Genomic DNA, 26,507 nt, shown 5'->3' on the forward strand with positions numbered 1-26,507 from the left:
GATATAGCATATATTACATATATAGCAAAATATATAGCATCTTCACAGTTTGCCCTGTGTGTGCGTTTTCGTTCCTTGTTTGTGCCCCTGTCACACTGGTATCTTACCGTCCTCGCGAATTTTTCCATGCGTCGAACGCTTCGAGAGGGCTCAGTTGCGCGTTATTCAATTGCCATAATTTAAATATTAAAATACTACTAACTTGTAGCGTGGGGTCTCTTTTTCACGTTTCTGTGTCTTCGTCCGCTTCCGCTGCTGCCTTAGTATGTCAAACGGCAAACTTCTGACTGCTGTTGCAGAAGTCTTGGCGTCACAAGTTGGCGGCTGGACGTAATAATATTTATTTTAAGTCCAGCACGCTTAGGCCTCCGCCACTCCAATCCTACGGGCCATCCTGCTTCCAGCTTTGATCTCCCCACTACCCCTTGGGTGCCCTGGGGATCCTGCGCCGCCTGCTTTATTATAACCTCAGGTCCTCTCCTGAGGCCTCCGGTTGCATGTGCCCTCCTGGAGCAGTGCTTGTAAAAAATCCAATCTATCGTCGCGACTTAAAAAGCGATCCGCGACAACAGTCACAAAAAGCGACAACACCAGTCAGAACCTTGCCTGTCGAACCAAGTCATTCTCACCTAATTATTTAAATGATTAAGCGACTTCTGTAGGTGTCGGTCAATGTCATATTAAGCGACTGGCGAATTTGTTCCCTTTACTGGATGGATCCTGCATCTCGGCATGCATTTTGTAGCTGTGTATTCGTATAGATGTAGGAGCTCGGTGGGAGATCTATTAGTGCAGGCAGCATGCGCTAACACCATGTGGCAGATGCTGCTTGATGATTTCTAGTATATCATACCCGCGCGCAGCTATCGTGTGCGCCACAGCCCTTATAAGTTATTTGGCTGAGCCATAAGTTCCAGCTTTGCTCCGACACCACGTGAGTGCTGGTTTCCCATGTCTGTCTGTCCACACAGTTCTTTAAGCTGACAATGACCGCTGTCATCATTGATTTTCATTTTTCGTTGCCAGGATCGTGATCCCCATCTTCACATTGCATTAGTACAAATAATAAGAAAACTTTGACCACTATTGTCACCACTTTGATTAAAGTTCAGGTCCCTGCAATAATGTGCATTTCACTCTATATATATCTATACATTTCTTTTCTTGGGAGTTCTTCGAAAGTATATTTTTTTCACTAGAAGGTTGGTAACAATGAGCAACTCACCGTCATGGGCTACCAGTTTGGTGCAATGTCCCACTCATTATAAAAATCTTATAGATGGATCGTCATTTGAAGAAAACCAATTCTTTAACAAATGGTCCATTCTGCATTATGGTTCTACCTACCTGTCTTCTACAAGCTATGCATTCACATATGAAAGAACGGTATATAATGATAGTGATGAAGCGGTGTATCTGAAATAACCTTTGACATCATCACAGGAACTTGGAAACAGGTACCACATAGTGATAACTCTGATAATCATTAATCATGTCTTATACATGGCTGGACATGTTTTCGTTCGCTTCTGGCCTTCCTTGGGTCACATGATATTTTCTGTACCTCACAATGAGACCTTAAAGCATAGGCATCTAAGGCTTTCACCTTAAAATGGAAAGACGCAAAATTGATTGCTTCAATGTTGCTTCCCATGAAAATGAACTACGTGTACTTTGTTTAATTTATTCACTTGAGAAATGCACATATAATACCATCCATGTTAACATAGCAGTATAGATGGTGACTATGTGGGGTCCTCCGGGGCCCGAGCCCCCTCCGGAGATTTTCAGGGGGGGAGGGGGGGGGGCTGAGCCCCCCACCCTGAAAAAAAAATTGTAATCTTGGTCCCCCACTTGATTAACGGCTAGCGTCATTACTATTGTAGTGTTGATAGCTCAGATATGTTGAAATAATTTTTGCTCTTCAAAATGAGAAAACACATGACATTGCTGAACTGTGGCTGTTTGTCAACTCTTGATATTAAACAATAGAGAATCTTCTTACCGCCCTCAAATAGTTTGTGCGTGGTTTACAAGCTGGAACATATATTCAACAAACTTTCTCCTCAAAACTTAATAACCGCTTCTCAGAATTACAATATTGAAAATTGTTCATGGCAGAACAGCCCTTTTTGCATCATTTTGTGGAGTCTTGATAATAGCAATCCCTTGCTATTGAAAGTTGTAACATTCTTTTCATTAACATTGAAGTTCGAATGCTTTCAAGTCCTTTTAAATAAAAAAATAGGAGGCTTGGGACATTGTGATATAGGGCCTGTCCAGACATTTTTAAACTGCTAGAATAAGAAGTTAACATTCACGAATGTTTGTACTGAGAAAAAGGTACCGAGTTCGATTTATCTAAGCAGTGGTTCATACGCACCTCTAACACCACCCCAGGAGGAGCCAGACACTGCCAAATTTTTTCCAATATACCCCCCCCCTCCTTACTTTCTCCCGCACGCAAGAGGTATTCGCCAAATGCCAGTTAGGTCGGAAGAGACAAAATAGAAAGGCGTCTTTTTGCGCCTCTTGTTCATCGAGCAATGTTTCAGAAAAAATGAGGACATACAAGGCACTGTTTCCAACTAAATCTTTTATCCAAGAAAACCAATATACAGTAAACTACCACTTGAACGTCACTTAAGCAAATTATTCAGCTGTACGAACTTTTTTTGTATCCCCCATCGAAACCCCATTCAACCCAATGCAAATGCCTTTCAGTTTAACAAAATTCAGTACAGTGGCATTTCAGTTCTGTGATCATATTCTGCTACATCATCATCATCATGATTTTTATTTTTACCACTGGATACAAGGTGAAAAAGGGAGAGCCGGGAAAAAAGCCGAAATCTCTTCGGCTTGACAAAGTTCCGGTCTCCCAGACAGGCACGGAAGCGGCTGGTGTAGCAATACAATTACGCAGAAAGTGTGGATATAAGAGTTTTTTAAACACAAATACATATAGAAATTTTCATGTTATTACATGGAAACTAGTTGTAATACAGTTGTGTCAAATGACTCCCAGTATACAATTATAATCTGTTATCTTGCATATTATTATTTAACACAGACTCAGTTGCATATATCATAGTGGACTTGGAAGCACCGAACGAGTACGGATGCTGATCAAATTTTTTCTGATCGCACAGATCGTGCTGTCGAGGACCGGATTCGTCAACGCAGGGTCTGAGCATGCACTGCATCAGGCCTATCTACTGCTACCTCCGGCTGTCTGCCCTGCTGGCTTCATCGGACAAAACAAGTCGCAGGAAGCTGTACCACGTGCACTGCACTGGGACCACCTGACCAGCACGGTAACGTCGACGGAGACATCGTGGCACCCGGATAAAAGCAGCAGCCTTTTCGACGTTCCCTTCAGTGGACTTGGAAGCACCTAACGAGCACGGATGCTGATCAAATTTTTTCTGATCGCACAGGTTAGTGACCAGCATTTAGTCTCTTCAGTTAGAGACAACGGCGTAACGTTAACGGTGCTCCCAAGTCCACAATGCTGTGTTGCTATTTTGCGGGGTTGTTTTAATGTTGTCCGCTTAATGTTACTAACATCCGGAGACGAACGAAATCCAGGCCCTTACTCTGATTCAGATAAATGTTCGCAGCGGGAACTAATGAAACACATTCTAAGAGAACAAAAGGAAACGAACAAAGCACTGAAACAACTGTCTTCAAATGTCAAGCATGTGGAGACAATAGTTGCAGATTTGCAAGGAATAATGACAGTTATTGAGAATGAAAGGGGATTATGGAAAGAATGCGAAGACAGGATAGTACACTGCGAGGAATCTTGTAAATCTACCATGATGCAAGTAGAATTTCTGGCATCGAAGGTCGATGATTTAGAAAATAGAAGTAGGCGGAATAACCTAGTAATTTATGGATTAAGAGAGAGCTCTGATGAAGATGTTAAAACACTTGAAGAAGAAGTGCACGGTATACTTAAGAAGACCCTAGGAATAGAAATTAACTCAATAGAACGAGTTCACAGAATTGGTACAAAGCAAAGCCAAAGGACACGCCCCGTTATTATCAGGCTATTCAACTTCGCTGAGAAAAACAAAATATTATCAAGCTGCTTCAAGGTGAAAAACACCCGGATTTCAATATCCGAGGATTTCTCAAAGAAAGTATGCGACACACGTGCTAAATTATGGTGTTCTGCAGTAAGTGACAAGGCGAAAGGGGCAAAGGTATCTCTGTCATTTGATAAACTAAAAATAAATGGCAACACCTTTATATGGAATGAGTGTGAGGTCAGAAGAATTGAACTATCTAAACCGAAAACTTCTGCACACGCTGACCCAGCAGCTTGCGATGGCACGTGACAACAACGTACGAAATCTATCAGAGTGTTATCACTGAATGCGCGCAGCGTAGTCAATAAGTCAAGCCTACTTGAAAGCATAGTTGCAGCCCATCAACCGCACGTTATAGTCATCATGGAAACCTGGCTTCAGGAAAGCGTCCAGGATTCCGAAGTGTTTCCACCTTCTTATCGGCTCATACGGAAAGACAGAGAATCGCGGGGGGGGAGGTGTAGCTGTCGCAATTAAATCTAACATAAAATTCACAGTTTTAAACAGCATACCTGACCATGAAAGCGTATGGTGTAACCTTACATTTAATGGAAAAAGCATATTTCTGGGTGGCGTATACCGACCTCCGAATGCGCCCCCTGAATACCTAGACGTTATGCATGATTACATTGCACAACACACTTATTCACGTTTCAATATTATTATCACGGGTGATTTCAATTTACCAGGAATCAATTGGTCTAATCTTTCGCACAACAGCTCCGACGCAAAAAGTGCTGAATCACTATTGTTCATGTCATTTACCTTCTCTCTAGACCAGCTAGTTTCCGAACCGACTAGAATAGCTGGTCCGTCATGTTCTGTGCTTGATCTGATGTTCGTAAGCAGTCTATTTCAAAATAACACATTAAATGTTGAAAATAGCATTTCGGACCATAAAACTATTGTATTCTCCTGTCCGATTTTAGGAAACTGTGAACGCGTTAAGCCATCGATTGCTGTTATCAGGGATTACTCAAGAGCGGATGACAATGCTATCTCAGAATATTTAAACGCCTGCTTTCTGCAGGTTTCATTACTTCATGACGTAAATGAATTATGGTTACATTTTAAGCATATTGTACACTTTTGTGAAGAAAACTACATTCCCCCCAGAAAGAAAAGAGTGAACAGAGAACATCCTTGGGTATCGCGCGAAATAATACATTTAAAACGAAAAATTAAAAGGAAGCGCAGAAAGAAAACCACACGTGACCTTCAAGATCTTGTACGCTTATTACAATATAAGATAAACATATGGCCAAGGAGCGTTTTTTCACTGTTACTCTGCCTTCTTACATGACGAATAAACCACAAAAATCCTGGTGCTACCTATCGAGGGAGTGGCACACCGTATCGCAGATTACTGCTTCAAACGAGACGTTTGTTCAGCCTGACGTCATAGCAAGCAAATTTAATGAATTTTTTCTATCTGTATTTAACAGAACTACATTATCATTTCAAGAATCCAATGCCTGAAATAGATATCGACCAACAAGGAATTCTTTGACTCTTACAAAAACTGGATGTAAAGAAACCCTGTGGCCTTGATCTTATATCAGATGCATTTTTGCAAAAACATGCAGTTTGGACGTCAAAATACTTATACGTAATTTACAGGCGATCTTTGGAAACTTCAGTGATACCTGACGACTGGCGAAGGGCCAAAGTAATACCTGTGCACAAATCTGGCTCTAAACTCGACGTAAGTAACTATAGATCTGTTTCATTAACATGTGCATCCAGTAAACATGTGCATCCAGTAACATGTGCGTCCAGTTTTTTTTTTTTTTTTTGTTCGAACATATTATTTATAAGGCCATAATATTGCACTTAGAGAATAATAACCTACTATACAGCCGGCAACATGGATTCCGTTCAGGTCTAAGTACTATTACTCAGTTAGCTGAGTTAACCCATGATGTAGCTACCACAATAAATAACAGAAGCCAAATAGATGCCATTTTCTTAGATTTTTCAAAGGCCTTTGATGTTGTTCCTCATCCAGATCTTATTACTAAACTAATTGCCATTGGTGTACACGAGAAAACAGTATCATGGATCAAGAACTATCTCGAAAACAGAAAGCAATGCATAGCTGTGAATGATATTACGTCTGATTACGTCAACGTTTTTTCTGGTGTTCCACAAGGCTCGGTTCTTGCGCCCCTCCTATTTCTGATCTACATCAATGATATTCGTTCATGCATTCAGCCGCCTATTCGTCGATGATTGCGTAGTGTACGCAACAGTGAATACCAGAGAGGATCAGGTAAAACTAGATGATTCGTTAGCTGCTGTACAAAATTGGTGCAACATTTGGGGGATGAAACTGAATGCATCAAAAACTACCAGTATCTCCTTCACTCACAAGAAAAATGTGCTTCAGTTTACATACACAATAAATCACTAAGAAAATACGAGGAGGTCACATATCTCGAGGTCACTCTTACAACGAAATTAAATTGGGAAACTCATATAAATAACATATATGACAAGGCCCTAGGTAAACTACATTTATTGAGAAGAAAACTTGGAAACACGCCTCCTAGTGTTAAATTAAATGCATACAAAACCCTCATTAGACCCTCTTTAGAGTATGCTGACATTATTTGGGCCCCGCACCAAAAGTATTTAACCGAGAAACTAGAACGCATACAGAACTTAGCATTGAGATTTATATATTCACAATATTCACGTCAAACGAGCATTACGAACCTGCGCGTCAAGGCTAACATTAAATCACTGGCTCAACATAGAATGATTTCCAGATTAAAATTTCTATACTTACTTTATCACGGCTCCTATCGAATACCACAAGCAACATACATTCAAGCGCCATTCAGACTTTCTGCCCGAACCAACCATAATAAATCAATACGACACCATCCCAGCCATAATAACACTCACAAGTACTCTTTATTCCCACACGCCATTTCCCATTGGAACACACTACCCTCTAGAGCCGTAAATTGCCCATCTGCCAACGCAATTATTGACAGTATTGAGAATCTGGAATTCGAATGGTGATATTACCTGTATTTCATATGCAGCCTCTGTAGATGCATTCTTATGGTAAACGCTGTTTCTCCTGCTTCCCGGACGGCTCATTTAAACAGTGTATATATTTATTGAGTGTGTTCTTTTTTGTGTGTGCTAATGCTCTTTGTTTTGGATACACTAGTTTCACTTTATTCTTTTTTTGTACTGTATTCCATGTTGTAACCACTCTGCATGGGCCCGACGATGGCCTGCAGTATTGTAAAATAAATAAATAAATAAGAATGCAAACGCAATATATGTATACATATATATACATATACACACATACATATATAAATATAACAAATTTCACAGAAGTTTACAATAAACACAAGTTAAGTTACCATCAGGAAACATTCTTTTTTTCAGAAATTATTTTACATACTTGCAAATATATATGTGCATCTATGTTAAAAAACATAAAAAAAGAAAATCTGCATATAGGCTGCTGTTTTCGCGACAGACATCACGGCAACGTAGCCCAGGGCGTCATCACATCCTTGAATTTTAACAAACGCGAAGACGCCCTTTGCAGCATCCAGTTTACAACACGAAACCCTGCCACGTGGTTCGGGCACAATCACTGCAGCGGAAACCCGGATTCTAGGAATAGTAGTTACAAGTGTGAATGTATAAACAAAACGAGAATATATGATAAGTTCTGCGGAACTGTTGGAGCAGTTAACAATACACATCTATAAGAACAAATCCAATATTTTAGTTTTGTTTAGAGATAACACATCAACATGTTGTTGGTTAAAATAGTTAAGTAGGGACGGTAGTGTATGTTTAAGGCATTGGCAGCCATAATTAGTATGTGAGAAAGGGATCTGCCATGGTGCCTGGTGACGATATGAATATGCACTTCTATTTTGTTGTAGAGTTGCCGGGGCTAGGAATGAATCGAGTTTTCCCAGCATAGCATTTCTATAGCTTAGTAATGTTTTGAATTTATATATGTCACGGGCTCTGATTATTCTGTTTTGTTGGAAAAGCTCTTGCGTATGCTCGAAAAAAGAAACGTTCGCTATCGCCCGAATTGCTTTCTTTTGAAGTATTTCCAGCATTTGAATATTTTGCGCTGTAGTGTTACCCTATATAAGTGAACAGTAACTGAGGTGTGAATGGAGAAGAGCATGATAAATGAGACACTTAACTTGAAAATGTAATGCACTTCAATTGCAATTTAACACACCAACAACTTTTCGTACCTTTGAGCAAACATGACTAACGTGTTCATTCCAGGACATATGCTTAGCGAGTATTATGCCTAGGGTTTTTATGGATGACGTAAGGTTAATTTTATACAGACCCCACACAATATTATCTGGCAATGTAGTAGAACTTCCCAGAGCATGAAAAATAACGCACTTTGTTTTGGTTTCATTGAGGATGAGGCCGTTTGCCTTAGACCATGCTCGAAGTCCATAACAAACGGAGCTTGCTATAGGCGTTATTTCTTTTAAATCTTTACCTGTAAAGAAAACAGAGCAATCATCTGCATACGTGACAAATTTACACATATCGCTCACTTGTACAATATCATTAATGTAATACCGGAAAAGTATCGGGCCAAGAATGCTACCTTGGGGCACACTCGCTGTCAAAGATTTTATCTGCGATCTGTTCTCATTAATTTCAGCAAACTGATGTCGGCTTTCTAAATAAGATCAGATAAGTTCAAGTGTTATTCCTCGGAAGCCATATTTTTCCAGCTTTATCAGCAGCAATTTCTGGTTGACCCTATCAAAGGCTTTGCTGAAGTCTAAGTATAACCCTAAAGTCAGAAATTTTTTGTCAGTGTTCTCTAGAATAAGCTCCTTCTGTATACTTAAAGCAGTTTCCATAGACCGCTTTTTCTTAAACCCGTGTTGACAGTCGGTTAGCAGGCTATGTTTTTGCGAAAATTTATTAATACAAAAGTTAACAATTTTTTTGAGTCCCTTTGATAGCACAGGAAGTATAGATACTGGCCAATAATTGCCCATATTATTTTTGTCACCTCCTTTGTGAACTATTACTCTCGCTACCTGCATATTATGCGGGAAAACTCCGGTTGACAAGAAAATATAAAAAATGTGCATTACTGCAGGTGCAAGTAAGTCTATGACGTACTTAATTGGCCTAATTTCTAAATCATCTACGTCTCGACTATGGCTATTTTTCAAGGATGAAAATGTTGTAATCACCTCAGGGATGCTAGTAATCTTTAGGAATAAAGATTCTCTTAATGAAGCGGCATGCATTGTATCTTGAATGTCGTGATCTATGCATCCTACTTTAACAAAAAAATTGTTAAAACGGTCTGCAAGTTCTGTACCACCTACAAAAGCGCAATCAATGTTCAACGTATCTGTTTGTGTATCGACTGAACGATTTAGTGCTTCGTTTATTTTTTTCCATACTTTGTCACTTCTGCTATTACCTCCATGGAGTTGTTAGTTGAGTTTTCTTCTCTATTAGTTGCAGGTGTGCCTAATACAGTGTTTTCACTTTAACCTCCTTATTTGCCTTTCTTCACTCTCATTTCCACTTGAGAATTTTGAACTTTGAGTGCCTATAACCTATATTAGGAAGTAGCCGCTAGCAACACTTGGGAAGCAGTGTTTCTTTATTTTAAGCATGAATGACATTGTCATTCACTGAATTTTGTGTGTAGTGCACAAAGCATCACATGGCAATAATTTCTTTGTTGAAAGAACTATAAAAGACACTGGTAAAAAATTACTGCATAATTCATTTGGGATAAGTAAGTTGAAAACCCTGTATTGTTTTTAGAATGCTTTTCTTCCCAATTGGATGTTTTACTGGAAAACATTTTGCAGCAGAAATTGTTCCTCTGTCATCCTTCCAAAAGGCACAGTAAAACTTGTGAGCCCACTTAGTGTCTGCAAAACTGAATGAATTGGTTTTATGTGTAAGATTAAATTGCCCAAATTATACAGAATTTTTTAATGTTAATTATTAAGCTCAAGGATGTAATTAATGCTTTGAAACATTTGTTCTATGCTTCCATATATGTAAATGTAAGCTTTCACCCAGTGAACACACTAAATTAGAAATATGCCTGCTATCCATGCTCTTTGCGCGTTAAAGGAACTTGCATGCTTTTGCATGTTTAGGAAATTGCCTTTCATTCTGTTTATACAGCATAATTTTCTCACCTATACTAGTAGCTACAGTGTACTGAGGTTGAGTGCCCAGGCAAGGAACCCGGAAATTTTACGGGAATAACTACCCAAAATTACTGTGGATGGATCTGGCAGTGGGAGCGGTTCAGGAAGTGCACTGAAACTTCGAAATTAATGTTCAGTGTGACCTGCAGCATCCTGGAGTGAGGGTCTGCACTGGAAGGAAACTATGAAATATGTTAGCAACTAGTCAGACATTGTTTTAACCCCAATGAGTGCTTTTAATGGTGCATAATGGGAAAGGACAACCAGTGACATCGATGCGAGCCTTCAGACTCTAAAGTTTGCTCTATGCATTCCTCTGTGTCATTTCATCAATGGCAACAGAGCAGGCGCGTATGCAGTAACTTTTTGGGGGGGGGCAACCATAGGTCTCCTTCCTATGCAAATTAGGGGAAGGGTACCTTTATTATACAAATATGAATAATGCCGACCATTCACCATAAAGACACATAAACCCGAAAAGAGAAATGAAATAAGGTGCATCTCACAGGTAGGCCTGTGAGATGCACCTCTCCTTTACATGGCAAACAAGGAACCCCATCAAATGGACTCACACTGGAAAGAACCGCAGGAAGAACACTGCCAAGAACAAGTAAACAAGTGAAAATGTAAATTAAAGATTTCTATAGTAGAATACATAGCAACCATGGCACATGAACCGCGCGGGGTTGTGTTACTTAGCCAGCCAATCACAAAAGCAAACAAAATCATCGTCATGTGGCCTTTTCAACAATGCGTCGTACTTGATAGATCCGGAGAGTCTGCTGTTCTTGAAGAGCCGTTTATCGGCAGAAGCAATGAGGTGTGCAACAGACATGGACAAAGTGTATGGAGTCTGAGCATTTCACTCTTCAAAAGTCTGCGGTACAGTTCATTTCACTGCTGAACCAGTTTTACTCATGAAACTTCACTGCCAACTGCACTGAAACTTGAAAACAAATAGTTGCAGCAAAGCAAGCATTTTATAATTTTCAGTTGAATAAAGAATTCGACTTTCGCCATTATTTTATTTATTTATTTTATTTACAATACTGCTACTCTCATTTGAGAGCGTGGCAGTTGGGCGATACAGTAGACATGTATATGAATATGCATTTAGGCAGAACAGTTAATTGCAAAAAGGAAGAAAAAAGAAAACAATTGCCCGAGGATGGTAATATAAGAAAGAAGCTGAGTTTAGAAACAAAAATGCAAGTTTTCACATGACAGTTAATTAACATGATTCTGGCAGTTAAGAACACGTAATTAACTAGCTTATACATAAAATAGGAGCGAACTGAAAGATAACACTTAACGCGTGAAGAAATTTTAAAGTTGTGTGAAGGGATACGCTTTAAAGCATACACTTTGAGAGCGAGAAGACACGAATGGAAAAAGAAAGAACAATCTAGGCAAGCAATCAGCAGCAAATGGCAGTTATAACAATTATCTTAGCAGTAGTACAGTAATGAAAATTTATTTTGGGAACACAGTGTACCATATGTCCACATAACGACAATCAAACAAAAATGGAAAAAGAAAAGTGGGAAGTCGAAAGCAACACAATGCGAAATTTCTGACGATGACACGTGCGATGATAAATTGTTTAATTTACGCACTGCAGCTTCCACTTGTGAAGTAAATTCGGACAACGATTCGATGGCGGTTATAGCAGGATCAAGTCAGTTCCATTCAGCAATTGTAAGGGGGAAGAATGAATACTTAAACGTGTCATTGTTGCATGTGTATTCTGTTAAAGTGTGCGCATGTTTGTTACGTGTTTTTCGAGCCTCAGAAAATGAAATGTACCTGGACACATCTATCTTATAGTTATTTTTTAGAAGCTGAAACAAGAACTTCAGGCGAGCGTGTTTTGCCCTGGTAGATAGCATTTGCAATCCAGACTGCGTTAGAAGATTAGTCGGTGAGTCAGTGCGTATATATTTGTTGTGAATGAACCTTATAGCCTTTCTTTGTACTGCCTCTAATTTTGTTATGTTAGTTGTTGTATGAGGAAACCAGACTGTATTTGCATATTCGAGAACCGGCCTAACGAACATTGTGTAGGCCAGTAGCTTCGTTGATGTTGTAGAGAGCTCAAGGCTTCTTTTGAGGAAGAATAGTTTGCGTAATGCTCCTTCCGTGATATTCGAAATGTGTTTATCCCACCTGAGGTCTGAGGTTAATGTAACTCCCAGGTATTTATGTTGTTCAACTTTAGTTAGTGGTATGCCGTTAATCTCACATGTAAAGTTAGATGGTCTTGTTTTCCTTGTTACGGTCATGACCACAGACTTTTTTACGTTAATTGACATCTGCCAATTAGAGCACCAAATAGCTAGAGTGTTGAGGGATGTATTAAGTGCGATGTTATCGTTATAATTAGTGATTTCACTATAGATAACGCAGTCGTCAGCGAACAGTTTTATATTACAACCAATGTTAGCTGTGATGTCATTAATATAGATTATTAAGAAGAGTAAGGCCCAAGAACTGAGCCTTGGGGAACTTTGGAAGTAACGGTGACAGTGTTAGGTGGCATTTTTTCGTAGGTTACAAATTGTGAACGATTGGCTAGAAATTCTTATCCAGGCTGAAAGGAGCCCTTTCCCAACAACACTTTCAACTTTAGCGATTAATTTGTTATGGCATACACAATCAAATGCCTTAGATGGATCAAGTAAAATCATGTCAGTCTGGCCGCGGTGATTGATAGTATATGCAAGATCGTGGATTCGTTCTGTTAGTTGGGTTATTGTTGATAAACCACTGCGAAAACCATGTTGGTAGGGAGACAAGAAGCCAATGCTCTCTAGAAAAAACGTTATGTGCTTTAAGATTATGTGCTCTAGAAGCTTACAGGATGTACTAGTTAATGAAATGGGTCTAAAATTTGAAATTTCTGTTGTGTCGCCTGATTTATGGATAGGTATTATCTTTGCAATTTTCCAGTCGTTCGGTAGCTGTGAAGTCGTGAGTGATTTACGAAAAATTATGCCGAGGTATCTACTGCACCATTCCGCATACCTTTTCAGAAAGTCGTTAGGTATGTTGTCAGGACCGCTGCCTTTTTTAGGGTCAAGATTAAGCAGAAGATTAAGTATGCCAGCGTCCGTAATGTGTAATTCGCCAATGCTTACGCCCTGTCTCGTTAGAATGGGGGGAATAATGTTATTGTCTGTAGTAAATACTGATTGAAAAAAAATGTTATATGCGTTGGCTTTCGCAGTTTCTTCCTCTGGGCTTAAGTGGGACGCTTCTCCATCATTGGTGCGAAAGTGCCTCCAGAACCTTCCGGGATTATTAGTAAGAAAGCTCGGTAACTTTACATTAAAATAATATTTTTTTGCTCATTTGGCTGCAAGCTTGAATTCCGCGATGGCATTAGGAAGTTTCGTCACCCTGGATTCGTCTCCTCCTTTAATTTTTATTGTTCTACGCAGTCTTTTCAGACGGCGCTTTGCCTGAATTACTTCTTGGGTTATCCAGGGATTATTTTTTGGCGGCCACTTGGTTTTAGTGGGCACGTAGTTTGTGACGCAGTAGAGGACGATAGATTTGTACTTATACTCGCCTATTATACTTTAATAGGCGAGGGAAAATGTATAAAATTATGCGCTAATAATATTATTTTTGTGATTACCACCTTATTTGCCTAACAGGAAAAGTTTGAAGTATGAATTATTTGCAGCCTCGCAGAGGAACAGTGGCTGGCGGTTATAAGGCCGTGGGCGGGGCTTCGCTGCATACTTAAGTTGCATCCGACTATAGTTTCGTTTTTTGAATTACCTCTAGAAGAATTATAGAGAAATATATATTTGCGGAACAACCACATTTCTTTTGGATCCCTCGTTTACTGCTCTACCAAGTGCCAAAACTGACTCTTATTGTTATTTGGGAGGTTGTGTAACGATGCGTGGCCGCCAGTCCCGTGCAACCGCATAGAGCGCAGGACGCTGCGGCTCTAGACATGCTGCACCCACCGTGAAGGTTAGAAAAAAGCCCACATAAGCACAACAGAGAAGTGGCAACATTAGGCGGTTTGACTGATAACTGTACAAGCGTCATTCAAGACACACGGAATTGCTCCCCACTTCTGGCGGCGTTTACAGTAACGAACGGCACACGCGTTATCAGCATGATAGCATTGCCTGTTACTTTCCTGTCGGGAATGATAACGCGCATGCCGTTCGTTACTGGAAAGTACCGGGCTCGCCGCGTTAAAGAAAGGAAATGCGGACAAGCAGATGACGATTATCGTTGTGTGGCAAAAGGGTGTAATTATGCTTAAGAGTGTATGCTAGCCACCATACCCTTGGTATAAACATATCTTCTCTGTAAAAAAAAAAAAAAGTTTAACACAGTGATTTTCGTCTGGCGACAAAAAAAAAGTCGCTTCCAAAGATTGTGCGCATCTATAGCCAAGCCGATCCATGCCTAAAGCTTCCCAAAATGGCCGACTGCATCGTCGAAATCGTTAATACACTCTAATCGTTCACTTGATTTTTCGTTGCATTGGAAATGCAAGCGGTTAATTTCGCCGAATGAAATGTCTCGACGCTTTTCAGCGGCCGTCTCGTGCTACTGAAAAGAGCTTGCGGTATTGGCGTGAACAGACAGGCAAGTGGACGTATTTATTCTACAGTTATTGAACAGTTACTTATCGATACATCTTGAAGTTAGCCTACAAGCTGTCGTTAAAAGTTCCGTCTTTCAGTAGACCTTGTGCAGCGTACTCTCAGCTCAATACGAAATTCTTGACTGCGTTCTCGAGTTTTGTTTAACGGTAATGAGAAGGAGTTAGATAATGCACAGAGGCAAGGTTTTGTCTGGTCTTGCAGGAGTCCCAGGTGCTTTTTCCGCCGCGTACACTGTCGCAATCGTTACACGTCTGAGGAACCAGACTGGCGGCGCATAGGTAAAGCCGGCTGCCAGTGCAAGCCGCAGTCCCCTACATTGTCGCTATAAAGAGGAAATTTGTACGTGTACTAAGTGTACGCAACGTTTCTTTGTTTAGTATAATTTGGCGGTGCCTCCAGCCTCCGCGTGGCGGGCGCGTTTAAGAGAAAGCTTTAGCTCGGGTGTTCCAATCTAAATACATGTAAACGCAGTATTCGTTTTTCTCGGCAACCACTGCACCAAATTTGACGAGGTTTGTTACATTTAAAACAAAAGCTTAGAATCTAGAACTTCTACTGGGTACACAAAAGATTTAAGCGAAACAACTGAAGCAAAGCGGGGCATGGTGCTTTCAGTGCCCAATTTTTTTTATAGAACATGTAGTTTTCAATTATAAAGGGGACTGTAATGTGATGTCTTTAAGTAGGGGGTTGTCTTATATTCAGAGTCGACTTATGTTTCAATATGAACGGGAATGAAGTATTACGCAATTCTATTAACGAAATTTACCTCTGCTGTTTAGTTTCCATATTGTGCGTAGAAGCAACAGTGCGTGCACTTTCAGCTGCTCAGTTTATCTTCAATGCTGCTCTCATTTTGTAGAGTTCATCACTTGTGCATGTGCAACACATTGGCGGAGGCAATACGAACTGCATTTCTCACTAGCTGGACAAGTCGGAATGGCAATGCACCTTGGAGAACAAGACTCGAATTGTGAAAGTCTGGTGGTAAGTCTGAATTAATATATTTTCATTTATATTTGGCGTTAACTTTCCAACGCACTTTCTATCCTATTGAAGAAACATTTAGCCCCGTTTAGCCTGTTTTTTGAGGGCCTTACATCAGGCCCCCTAGCAAGTTTTAGTTTACACTGCAATTTAAAGCTTCTTGAGACCCGAATACAGCCATGGGACATAATTACTTTTCAAGCTGGTTATTATTGCCTCCAGGCATGTTACGAACATGAAAGACGTTTTTTTAATATTATAGTTTTAAATAACTGGCATCTTCTTTAAATGTCACAGTCATACGTAGACAGGCTAAGAGCTGCATCTCCAACAAGTGAACATCTCATGTTCGCTATGGTAAAAACTGTATTTCATTGCCTGAACACAGAGGTGAAGATGGAGTTATGTGTAGTAGACTGTTACTTGGCTGCTGCATCCTGGATTTTCATGCATTAATGAGGAATTCAAAACAGGCTTCAAGGTTGCTTCCTGCTGTTTGTGACAATGCAGAGGTCTAGATCAATTTAGTGTGAAATTTCTTGAAAGTAGATGAGAAGAATATGAGTGAACCACTTTCGACAGTTCCACATGCATTGGACTTCATATCCATGATGAATGTTTGGAGTAATGACTTCAGACTTCTGGCATTGCTTTACCGAAATAATCTTTTAAACTGGTTTATTATTAGAGGAGACAGAAGAAATTGAATGCCCTCTTACCACACCACCATGAGGTGAGCGTGACTGCCAACAGAGACACACTCTCCCTCTGCCTTGAGTAGCATCCGCAAGCGACGTTCCTTCCTCGCCTTGTCACATACTTGAGCCGAAGAACCACATCGGGTTCACGTGACTAGCACCACCCGCTTTTTTTTTTTTTCTTATCCATTTTTGTTGCGTGGCACATTTTCCACAGTGGCATTGTGCATTCTGAATTGGGCGATTTACCGAAGTAATGCGTCATGGCGAGCAACACCTTTAAAGCTAGTGTTTTGAGTCGCACTGTTTGTTTGTGTTGTCTTGACTCTGGCTGGGTGTGGAACTTTCTCGAGAGGGAGGAAAGTGGCGTTTCATTTGACATTTCAGCTGTCTGTATGACATGCACAGATTTGTCATGAATATCTGTGTCATGTGCTGTAAGGCTGTAAACTTAAGAACAGCATTAAATACATTCTCTTAGTGGTGAATGCAACGCATATTTATCTTTTGCGCACAAAGAAAATGTGAACAGTGTACAGTGCTCCCACTTCTGCGTCAGTCTGATAAAAAGGCCAACAAAGAGTGATACTGCACTAAATCAAGTATCTTGAAATTTGGAGACATCCTAGGGATGCTTCTGCAGCAGACATGATTGACCAGAGAGGTTAACAATGTACAGCTGCTTGCGGTGACCAAATGCACAGCACCATCAGTTTTGTGCCATGCTATAATTCTATCAAAACCGCCTAAAATTCTTGCAGCTTTCTTTTAAGAAAGGATTAGTGGCACATAACAGTGTGCCTTTTTTTTCCTGTTTTTTGAATGTATATTTTTCTCCCACATAGCTGATGTGACTCAAAGGTTTATAGTCCTGAAAGCTTGTTTGCTTTGTTATGAATGTTACCAAAAACTTACGTGTGCAAGCTTACCTCTGCCCACACTGAACGCAGACACAGTGAGTTTATTTAGTATGGAAAGCTAAAACAATGTAGTGGCTGCACTATTGTTATGAATCTGTCGTAGTGATAGATGTTGCTGATTTTATGTAGTGCTTGTTTTCATCACTCAGGATATCACCCGAAATTCTAAGAGGCAAAAAAAAAATGTATATAATGTTCACAAGATATGGTTATGTGACGAGTAGAGACTGGGTGATGGCAGCCGATTGAGGGAACGAGCTCGCCTGCGGATCTTGCAACCACAAGAGGTTTAAGTAGATTTTATTGCATTAAAGTGTAACAAGTGACGAGAAAAAAAAAAGCCTGGGCATGTCATCAAAAGATACCACTGGGAACAAAAGTCTATGGATCTACACGCACCGTGAAATACCCAATTTTTTTTCTTACTTGCCATGTTGGCATACACTGGTCCACAGTAAAGTTGCAGAATGGGGCAGGCCCTCCATTTCATTCCTGCTTGACAAAGTTGAGATCTCTTAATTCCACTCTTTTTAACTCCCCAGAATGCCAAGAGTTGTACCATTCCTCCAACTTTAAATGAAATTCTTACTATACTGGCTCTTTCAGTATCTACCTATAGGTCACTATCTCTGCCGTGGTACTTGCCAACAAAATGGTATTCTACTTATTGTGAAATCCTGAAGTACTGGAGACTGTTCCAATGACGAGCTTTAATTGCACCTAAACACTAAGCTTTAGTTGCCAAGAATGATTCTATTTAGCAAGAGCATGCTTGGACTATGACACAAGGATGGAGGCCAAAAAGTTACTGCCCTTCCACTGCTGCGAAGTGGGGTGCAAGCGAAACTTGGGATCTGCGGCTCTTTGTAACGCCTCACGGCGAGGGCGGCACGTCAACGTCGACCCCTTTCTCAAGTTCCCGGTGGCATCAATCAAACACTGCCTGTTCTTTGGCCAAAGGCACAACACGTGGCCTGCTCCCACTGCCATTCCTTCAACACAGCCTGCTCTTCAGCAGAACAGACCAAACGCAGCCTCCCCATCTGACTGCTGGGCCTGAACTGGTGTGGGAAACTGCGGGTGTCAGGCGAGCGAACACACCCTTTCCCTCCTCTGGAGGAAGGGGACGCCCGTGATTGGCTCATGCCTTGCGCTGCTTCTACTTACCCACCTTAAAGGCAGCGTTTGATGAACTGACAGTGGCTGAATCGGTTAGCATGGTGATCTCGCAACCCAGAGGTCGGTGGTTCGAATCCGCAGCCTGATAAGCAATTTCTATTTTTGCGCAGCTTGGGTTTTTTCGCGTGGTAACACCGACACCAGTGAGGCAATACAAGCTTCTGTTAAAAAGGTCACAAATGGTTGCATCTTATGCCAGTTCCTGTTCATGTGGACATTCAGTGTTATTTTTCACTGTCAGAAGTATCCTTGAAGAGAGAAGGGGAGGGGGGCCAACGAAGTATCAACACTAAAGAAGCAAGGTCGACGTACATGGTAGTTGAAATAAATCGTAGATTAAATGTTGATTATGCTGTCATGTACGACACACAAATTGTGAGATGGATCTGGCGAGCTTCAAGCTCACCTGTCAGCACTCTCATTGGCCTGTTGAGCATGTGTAGCGTTGGTAAGATTAGCATTTCCTCTCTTCAGCGTTGACTGCTGCATTGTAGCGTGGTGGAGCACTGCCATTACGAATCCCCTCACAAACTATGAGCTACCAAGCTGCACTAAGACCAGTGCACCAGTTTCACGTCTGTGCGCACTCAAGGATGACAGCACGCATTGCATGCGAACTCAGATGTGCATACATACAAATTCTTGATTACGTCTCTCATTGTACTATTACACTAAGGTACGTTTTAATACTGCATAAAATTACTGCTTAATTTGCACATCACATAGCATTAATTATAAAAAATTCAGCATGTGCATATTATAGCCGGCTATAAAGAAAAAAAGTTACAGAGCTCCTTCCAACATATCATGCTATGTTTCGCAAGCTGTTCCAACAACGAAATAGATGGTTGCACAATGGTGGCCGCTTTTCATAAGTTAGCTTCGCTGGAATACATCTGTGTTAGTGGCAAAGCATACGAATTTGGTTTCGTGTCTTGGTGAACTGTGCAAGCTATTTCCGGCCCAAATTTCTTTTTAAAGAGTTGCACGCATTCATCATCATCCTATTTTAAAGTTCAATGCAGAATGAAGGTGCCTCCCTGCAATCTCCAATTATCATTGTCTTGCACTAGCTGATGCGAACTTGTGCTTTCAAATTTCATCTCACCTAGTTTTCTGTCATCCTTGACAGAACTTCCCTTCCCTTGGCACCCATTCTGCAACTCTAATGGTCCACTGGTTATCTACCCTATGCATTACATGGCCTGCCCAGCTTCATTTTTTCCTCTTAATGTCTACTAGAATATCGACTATCCACACTGCTCTCTTCCTGTCTCATTGTCATTTATCATTGCATTGCTCTTTGTACGGCCCTGAACATGTTCTCGAGATTCTTCGTTAACCTCCAGGCTTATGTGCCATACTGCATGCTTAGAAGAACAACGTGTCTACCAAGTTGACATTTTCAAATTCCCTGATTTTTTCAGGTTTCACAGAACTTTGTTTTATGTCAAGATGGGCTGACACCATGTCACCTGATGCTGTCACTCTCTGGTAAGCATGTTAAAAAAATAAAAACAATCCAGTTTGAACAGTAAGGAGTAGTGTTTATTTTATTCAAGATAGAAAACTGAAAAGAGGGGTTTGTAAAATGCACAGCTACTAAAATATCTTCGAAAGAAACTCGGTGCCCTTTTACTCTGTGAAGGATGACCAGCAAAGCTGCGTACGTGGGCCCCTTAATGGTGAACTGCACCTCTACCGCGGGTCGGCCTGGTATTGCACTACCTATGGGATTGGCCCATGTGTGGGGGAGTGCTTAAAGCCTGCTTCATCTCCGCCGCAGGTTTGACTGGCATTTCACGACCTTCGGGATCAGCCCACATATGGGGAGTGCTTAATGCTTGCTTCACTTCTGCCTCGGGTTGGCCTGGTATTGCACTTTCTTCGGGATCGGCCCACCGTATGAAAAATTGTTGGTCTATGCGCAAATGCGATCTGCCAGATCCTCACCATAGACAGCTTCACTGTAAAAAAAGTGGTCTAGCTCACGGCAAATAGAGTCAAACATTTTAAAATGCGAATAAAAAGAGATGCATACAAAAGCAAATAGCTATTTGTATCAACTGATAGCAAGCTCATTGGTATCATGCCCGAACTTTGTCACATATGAGATTCTCCAAGCAACTGGAAAGTCAACCTCAACTGTCTTGACATACTCTCAGCCTGCCCATAATGCCTCAGTGTTGCATTTCATTGCTTTAAGAGATTTATTTTGGTTTGGATGTGGGTAACCTGCATCTTAGCGTCAGCCAACACTTTGCTTTTTGAGCGCAAGCTCCTTCAAAGAGGCGGCGGCACAGTTCCTTTCCAGATCATTCCTCGATGCAATGGTCCTTCCTATTCTTGTCCTTGTTACGCTGCGTGTTCGCCCCATGGATGAAGCATCCTTTTGGTCAGTTGTACAGTCCGATTTTTCAGACTCCCTAAGGGCCGCTACAATGTCCGAAAAAAAAAATGAATGCATGTCTTTTACTGCCCTTAAGGGCCCAAATCGCTACAGGCACGTCCGTAAAAGCTCTGAAGGTCTGCCAGTACACTTATTAGGCATATAGGTGCTTGCAGTCTGACAGGAGACGGCAAGTGCACGTGAGTCTAACAATATATGTGCTGCGTCCCATACACTTCACCGCGTAGCATCACTGTGCTGAGGCAAAGCTGCCTTTCGAGGACTAGCAATATGCAACGCGCCCCGTGCTTTACGAGGATTGCAGAGGCAGAGTGGGTACCTTTGCTGACAGCGGTGAATTCTTTCAATGAAAAAGACAGCACCGAATGTCAAGAACCGTAATAGCATACCTAGGCCTAGCGTTCCCGCCATGGTGATTACAGTGGCCAGTGGATCTGCGTGTGAGTGTCAGTTCAAGGTGGTGAGATAACACGGCGGTGTTGGCTTTGATTAATGCCATATCAAATCTGCAGTTGCAGCACATTCGGAGTGCGGATCAATGGTGAATATCTCGGCAACAGTGGGGACAAATTACTAGTGATTGAGGACCTTAACCAAAAAAGTGTTAGAGTGGGTTTGAAGATTAATATGCAGAAGACAATGTTGAAGAATTCACATCGCCAGTCAGCCTCTAGAGTCTGTACAGGAGTAAGTCAGTTGCTCGTAAGGGACCCTGATCATGAAAAGGCAATTTACCTAAGAATAAAAATGGGGTGGAATGCATATGTCAGGCATTACCAAATCATGGCTGGGAGCTTACCACTGTCATTGAAAGAAAAAAATTAAATTATGGGGTTTTACTTGCCAAAACCACTTTCTGATTATGAGGCACGCCGTAGTGGAGGACTCTGGAAATTTCGACCACCTAGGGTTCTTTAACGTGCACCTAAATCTAAGTACACGGGTGTTTTCGCATTTCGCCCCCATCGAAATGCGGCCGCCGTGGCCGGGATTCGATCCCCATCCTCGTGCTCATCAGCCCAACACCATAGTCACTGAAAAGAAAAGTGTACAACTATTGCATTCTACTAGTGCTAACTTATGAGGCACACATCAGAATCGGGTAAATACCGTAATTAAACTTTGTGATATATGGTTCTTGCTTCAAAAGTTTCCTATGGCAAGCATAAATGGGAGTTGTCGACACGCGATCACACGTGTTGAATGCATACATTGTTTCCTAAGCATCGTCGAGCTAGACGTGCTGCCACTAAAGGAGTCGCTATTGGGTTCACCACAGGGGTCAACAGCGAGTCACTGTTCCAAGTTCAAGTTATCCTGTGAAGGCCAATTTTACAATCAAAATAAGAGATTCGGGACCGTAGAAATGTATGACTGCCGGCCAAGACCTTTGGCCAGGATTGAATTACTCGGAGTCGAATTAACAGAAGTCAACTGTACCATATGGCAGTGGAGTTTGCAGCAAGAATGTATCTCCTACTACACATAGCAGTATATTGGCATGCTGCAGTGCTCAGTGGCTGCAGAACAGTAGACTCCTATAAATTTGATCCAGTCTGAAAGTCCCAGCCGACACACGTGCATTTCTATAGGTCCAAACTTCGGTTATTTTGATACTAAAATAGGCCTTCACCCAACAATTCCAACTTGAGCAGTCAGCATGCATGCTGACCCCTACAGTGAACCCAATAAGCGACCCCTTTGGTGACATACCTTAGAGGACAGTAGATGTGTGAAACAGACTTTATCTCCTGCAGGAAATGCCTATTTTCTGCCTGCCCAGGAGGAGCTCCAAGCAATAATCACAGATCAAAACGTCTGATTGTGGTATTCACCCATTTCTAATGTGCCATCTTAACAAAACTTCCTTGGCGATTTTTTTATGCTTTACCGCATAACCGATGGGTATTGCGGCGAAGCTCACTTTTGAAAATTGGTTGCAATGTGCAACACATTGGACCCCTGTCCATTTCTTTTTTTAATAAAAATTGTGTGCGCATTTGATTTCTCTTTCATTTTAGGGGCTTTTGTCCTTTCTATGCTAGTTTACACTTCGGACGCAGAGACAGCGGGCGTGTGTTTCACTCTGGGGCATGTTAGAATCTGTACGTAAACCATGGCAAATAAATCAGTCGTGTGTTGGCATTTCTTCTGCATCTTCTTAAATTTGACCCACCAGATAATTCAATCTGTTTCGTCAGTCCCGTCAGAGTCGAATTAACGGAATGAAGTCAACTGCATTTTGCTTGCTGCTCAGAAGTATGAGCTTGAATAAATAACATAGCATTACAACACATAGGAGACAAATGAAGTGCTGCAACATGTGCCAACTTGCCTAAGTTAGCACTATATAAGCTTGAACCCAGATGTGCCAGCTACATTAAGGTTGTGACAAAATGTAAAATCGCATGTGTTGGAGACTCAGTAGGTTGGCTTTCCTTCTTGAAAAAGTGTTGCAGAGTGCCTGTTAAGGATTCACTGATTGATGCTGTCAAACTGTCAACAAGGCTGCCAAAAAATTATTCTGAATACAACCCTTTCATGGACACAACAAGGTAACAAATTGTTTTGTGTGTGAAGCATTAAGAGTATATTCGTGATCAAATATTGTTCTTAAAAAGTGACCTCAACGAGACAGCACACGAGACTGCACAAGATCTAACTCACCGTGTGAGCCCGGACTCCCTCTCGGCAGGATGGGCAAGCGAGTGCGATCTCCTCGTCACAACGATCTCACCCAGCATTACAAGTTAGTCAAGAGAACCATGCTGCTACCGCACAAAGCACCCAATAAAGCACAAGAAGTCACGTACAGGTGGCTTCAGACAGGCACCTACGCATGCCCGGCCTTCCTGCACAAAATCTTTCCGGACGTGCACCCTCACAATGCGTGTCACTACTGTAAGGATACAGCTAGCCTTGATCACATGCTCTGGGCTTGCCCCCTGGTGCCAGGACCACCAAGGAAGAGTGGGACCGAGCTCCACACAGCTCGGACCTTGAAGCACAGCTCTGGGCTGTCCATCGGGCCCGCGACGCGGTGGAGGGGCATGGCCTCTCTGTCTCGACGTGGGAGTGGCCCACTGCGCGCTAATCGCACGTACCGACGGACGTCAAGAAATTTATTCATCCATCCATCATCAAAGCAGTTGTCAGAAAACATTCTGCAGGGAACAGCTAAAACACTATGCATTTCTCATTATAGTTATATTATGTGTGCGTGAGTTTAATAAATAGATAATTGCAGGTGTGTGTATGGCAAATTCAGATGCTAACTTCACCGAAGTCATAAAAGCACACAGCACTCAACTTGAAAGGAATCTGAGCATTTGGCCTCTGTTGTGTCACTAATGTGCACTGTCGTAGCCGTCTTCATTACCAAGCAGAAATACACCCAACAAACTATTTTTCGGACATGCATGAGAATTCGGGTATCCTTGCAACACTGCCACGTACCTCACAGAGGCAATTAATTATAAGCACAGCTGAAATTTCGGATGCTGAAATGCTTTGCCTTCAAAGTGCGGAAGGCACAACCATTGTAGAAAGTGTTGTATAATGCCGGTTTTCGAGCGTCAACTTTGCTGCAATATAGCTTGCTACGGGAAGAGGCTTATGCAATGTATCGTGGTGGAGCATACCAGCAGTGAAAAGGGGCCATTGTAAGATGGCATGATTTACATTTTTTTATTTACACACATACCTACTCTCTTCTGTTACAGCACAAGCGCCAAGAAGCCTGATAAGTGTTGTGGTTGGTCTACAAAATTAAGAAAAATTTAATTATGGGGTCTTACGTGCCAAAACCACTTTCTGATTATGAGGCATGCCGTAGTGTGGGACTCCGGAAATTTGTACCAACTGGGGTTTTTTAACGTGCACCTACAGTAAATTTAAGTGCACAGGTGTTTTCGCCTTTTGCCCCCATTGAAATGCGGCAGCTCTGGCCGAGATTCGATCCTGCGACCTTGTGCTTAGCAGCCCAACACCACAGCCACTAAGCAACTAGGGCGGGTACAAATTAAGTTCCTTGCCTACCCAAACAAAAATGTTTGCAACATGATGTGCGTGGTATACCGTCCTTGGGAAGGCAAGCTTAATTGGTTGCTGTTGGCTTTGTGTCTTGCTTCACTCTTGAGCAGCGCTTACTGACTGCACAGTAATAATAAGCTCCACCAAATGGCTAGATTACTTCTGTACTACTCCAAGTGTTCCAAGAAGACTTTTGGAACATGAAGTAGAAAAAAAATTTCTGCTCCTAAACTGCTCCAGAATGTCAACTTTGTGCTTGAAACCCTAAACTGTCTTGACCACCACTGAGGGGTTGATCTTGAACATCACTTATATACTTAAGATAAAATCTTGAGTAACACTTACTGGTTGTCTAAACATTTTGAAATGGTTTCACAGGTTCTAATTTAACACTTATATGCACTTTTTAAAACAACAGTGAATAACGATTTCGGTAACATATTTCAGTATTCTACAGTTGATTTGGAGGATTATGCGCCATCACTGGTCTGCAATTATGGAAGTTTAGAGATAAAAAAAATGGGGGCAATAATGCCTACGTTTTACACATTGTCATTGTACAGAACACAACCTATGCAACTTGCTATAAAACTGATTTATATAGTATTTGAAATTACCATAAGAGTATGTAAACAGCTGGGGTTTCATAGTTCTAGGTTCTTGTTATGTTTTAAACTAGCACCTCCCTTTAAATGGCAGTAAAAGGCATGCATTAATTTTTTTTTTGGACTGCCTGATTTTCTAAATGTTTTGTTTTTGCAGTCCTCAGGGAACCACCCACCGCCACCAAGAAAAAGCACTTTTGACTGTAGCAGTAATCAGTGATTCGCCTAATTGGCAAACAGTTCAGGATGCCAAACAGCCTCGAGACAGCTGTACCTCTGACAGAAGGCACTAATACACAGTGCAATGCACTGTTTCTGCACTCTAGACTGTGGGGATTCTCATCCCGTACCTTGGGTCAAAGGAACGACAATCACAAGGGCATTTATTGCACCTTTCATAGATCAATGCCTGCTAGCCGAGTTGCTATCCACAAAACATGCCGATGGGCGTGCGACAAATCGTGGAAGTCCGACTCACCGCGACCGGATAGCGAGCGAATATGTTCGCCCCTTGCTGGATCCCAATGCCTGGTCGTTCACGCGTACGGTCACGCGAACGGTGGCTCTTTCGCACAAGGCCTCACGAGACGATCTCGCAGAAGCATGGATCGGCGCACGGGCGGCACGTCCGTGCTGCTTGCCATCCCGAACCAAAGAGGAAACATGTTCTCCCTTGCGCCCCCAAGTAACCCTGCCATGAGGCGGCGTTAGCAGCGCAACACTC

General features: G+C 41.7%; 1 protein-coding gene across 9 annotated transcripts in view; it reads left to right on the top strand.

The window, feature by feature from the left end:
- The window catches only part of LOC126536493 (uncharacterized), a 53,666-nt gene that overhangs the window by 531 nt on the left and 26,628 nt on the right, over positions 1-26,507 (top strand). For 3 of the 9 annotated variants that reach the window (XM_072287886.1, XM_055074050.2, XM_055074051.2), the window contains exons 2-5: positions 3,153-3,440; positions 14,881-14,932; positions 15,815-15,939; positions 20,164-20,230. In XM_072287886.1, coding sequence (XP_072143987.1) covers positions 3,411-3,440; positions 14,881-14,932; positions 15,815-15,939; positions 20,164-20,230 — 274 coding nt within the window. In that variant the 5' untranslated portion in view covers positions 3,153-3,410. Of the gene's footprint in view, positions 1-3,152; positions 3,441-5,717; positions 5,803-13,541; positions 14,933-15,814; positions 15,940-20,163; positions 20,269-22,903; positions 23,146-26,507 lie in introns of those variants that run through there. The other 6 variants (XR_011893877.1, XR_011893879.1, XM_055074052.2 and 3 more) reach the window with 6 other exon arrangements.

Source organism: Dermacentor andersoni, chromosome 4, assembly GCF_023375885.2.
Source record: "Dermacentor andersoni chromosome 4, qqDerAnde1_hic_scaffold, whole genome shotgun sequence".
In the NCBI taxonomy this organism is placed as follows: Eukaryota; Metazoa; Arthropoda; class Arachnida; order Ixodida; family Ixodidae; genus Dermacentor; species Dermacentor andersoni.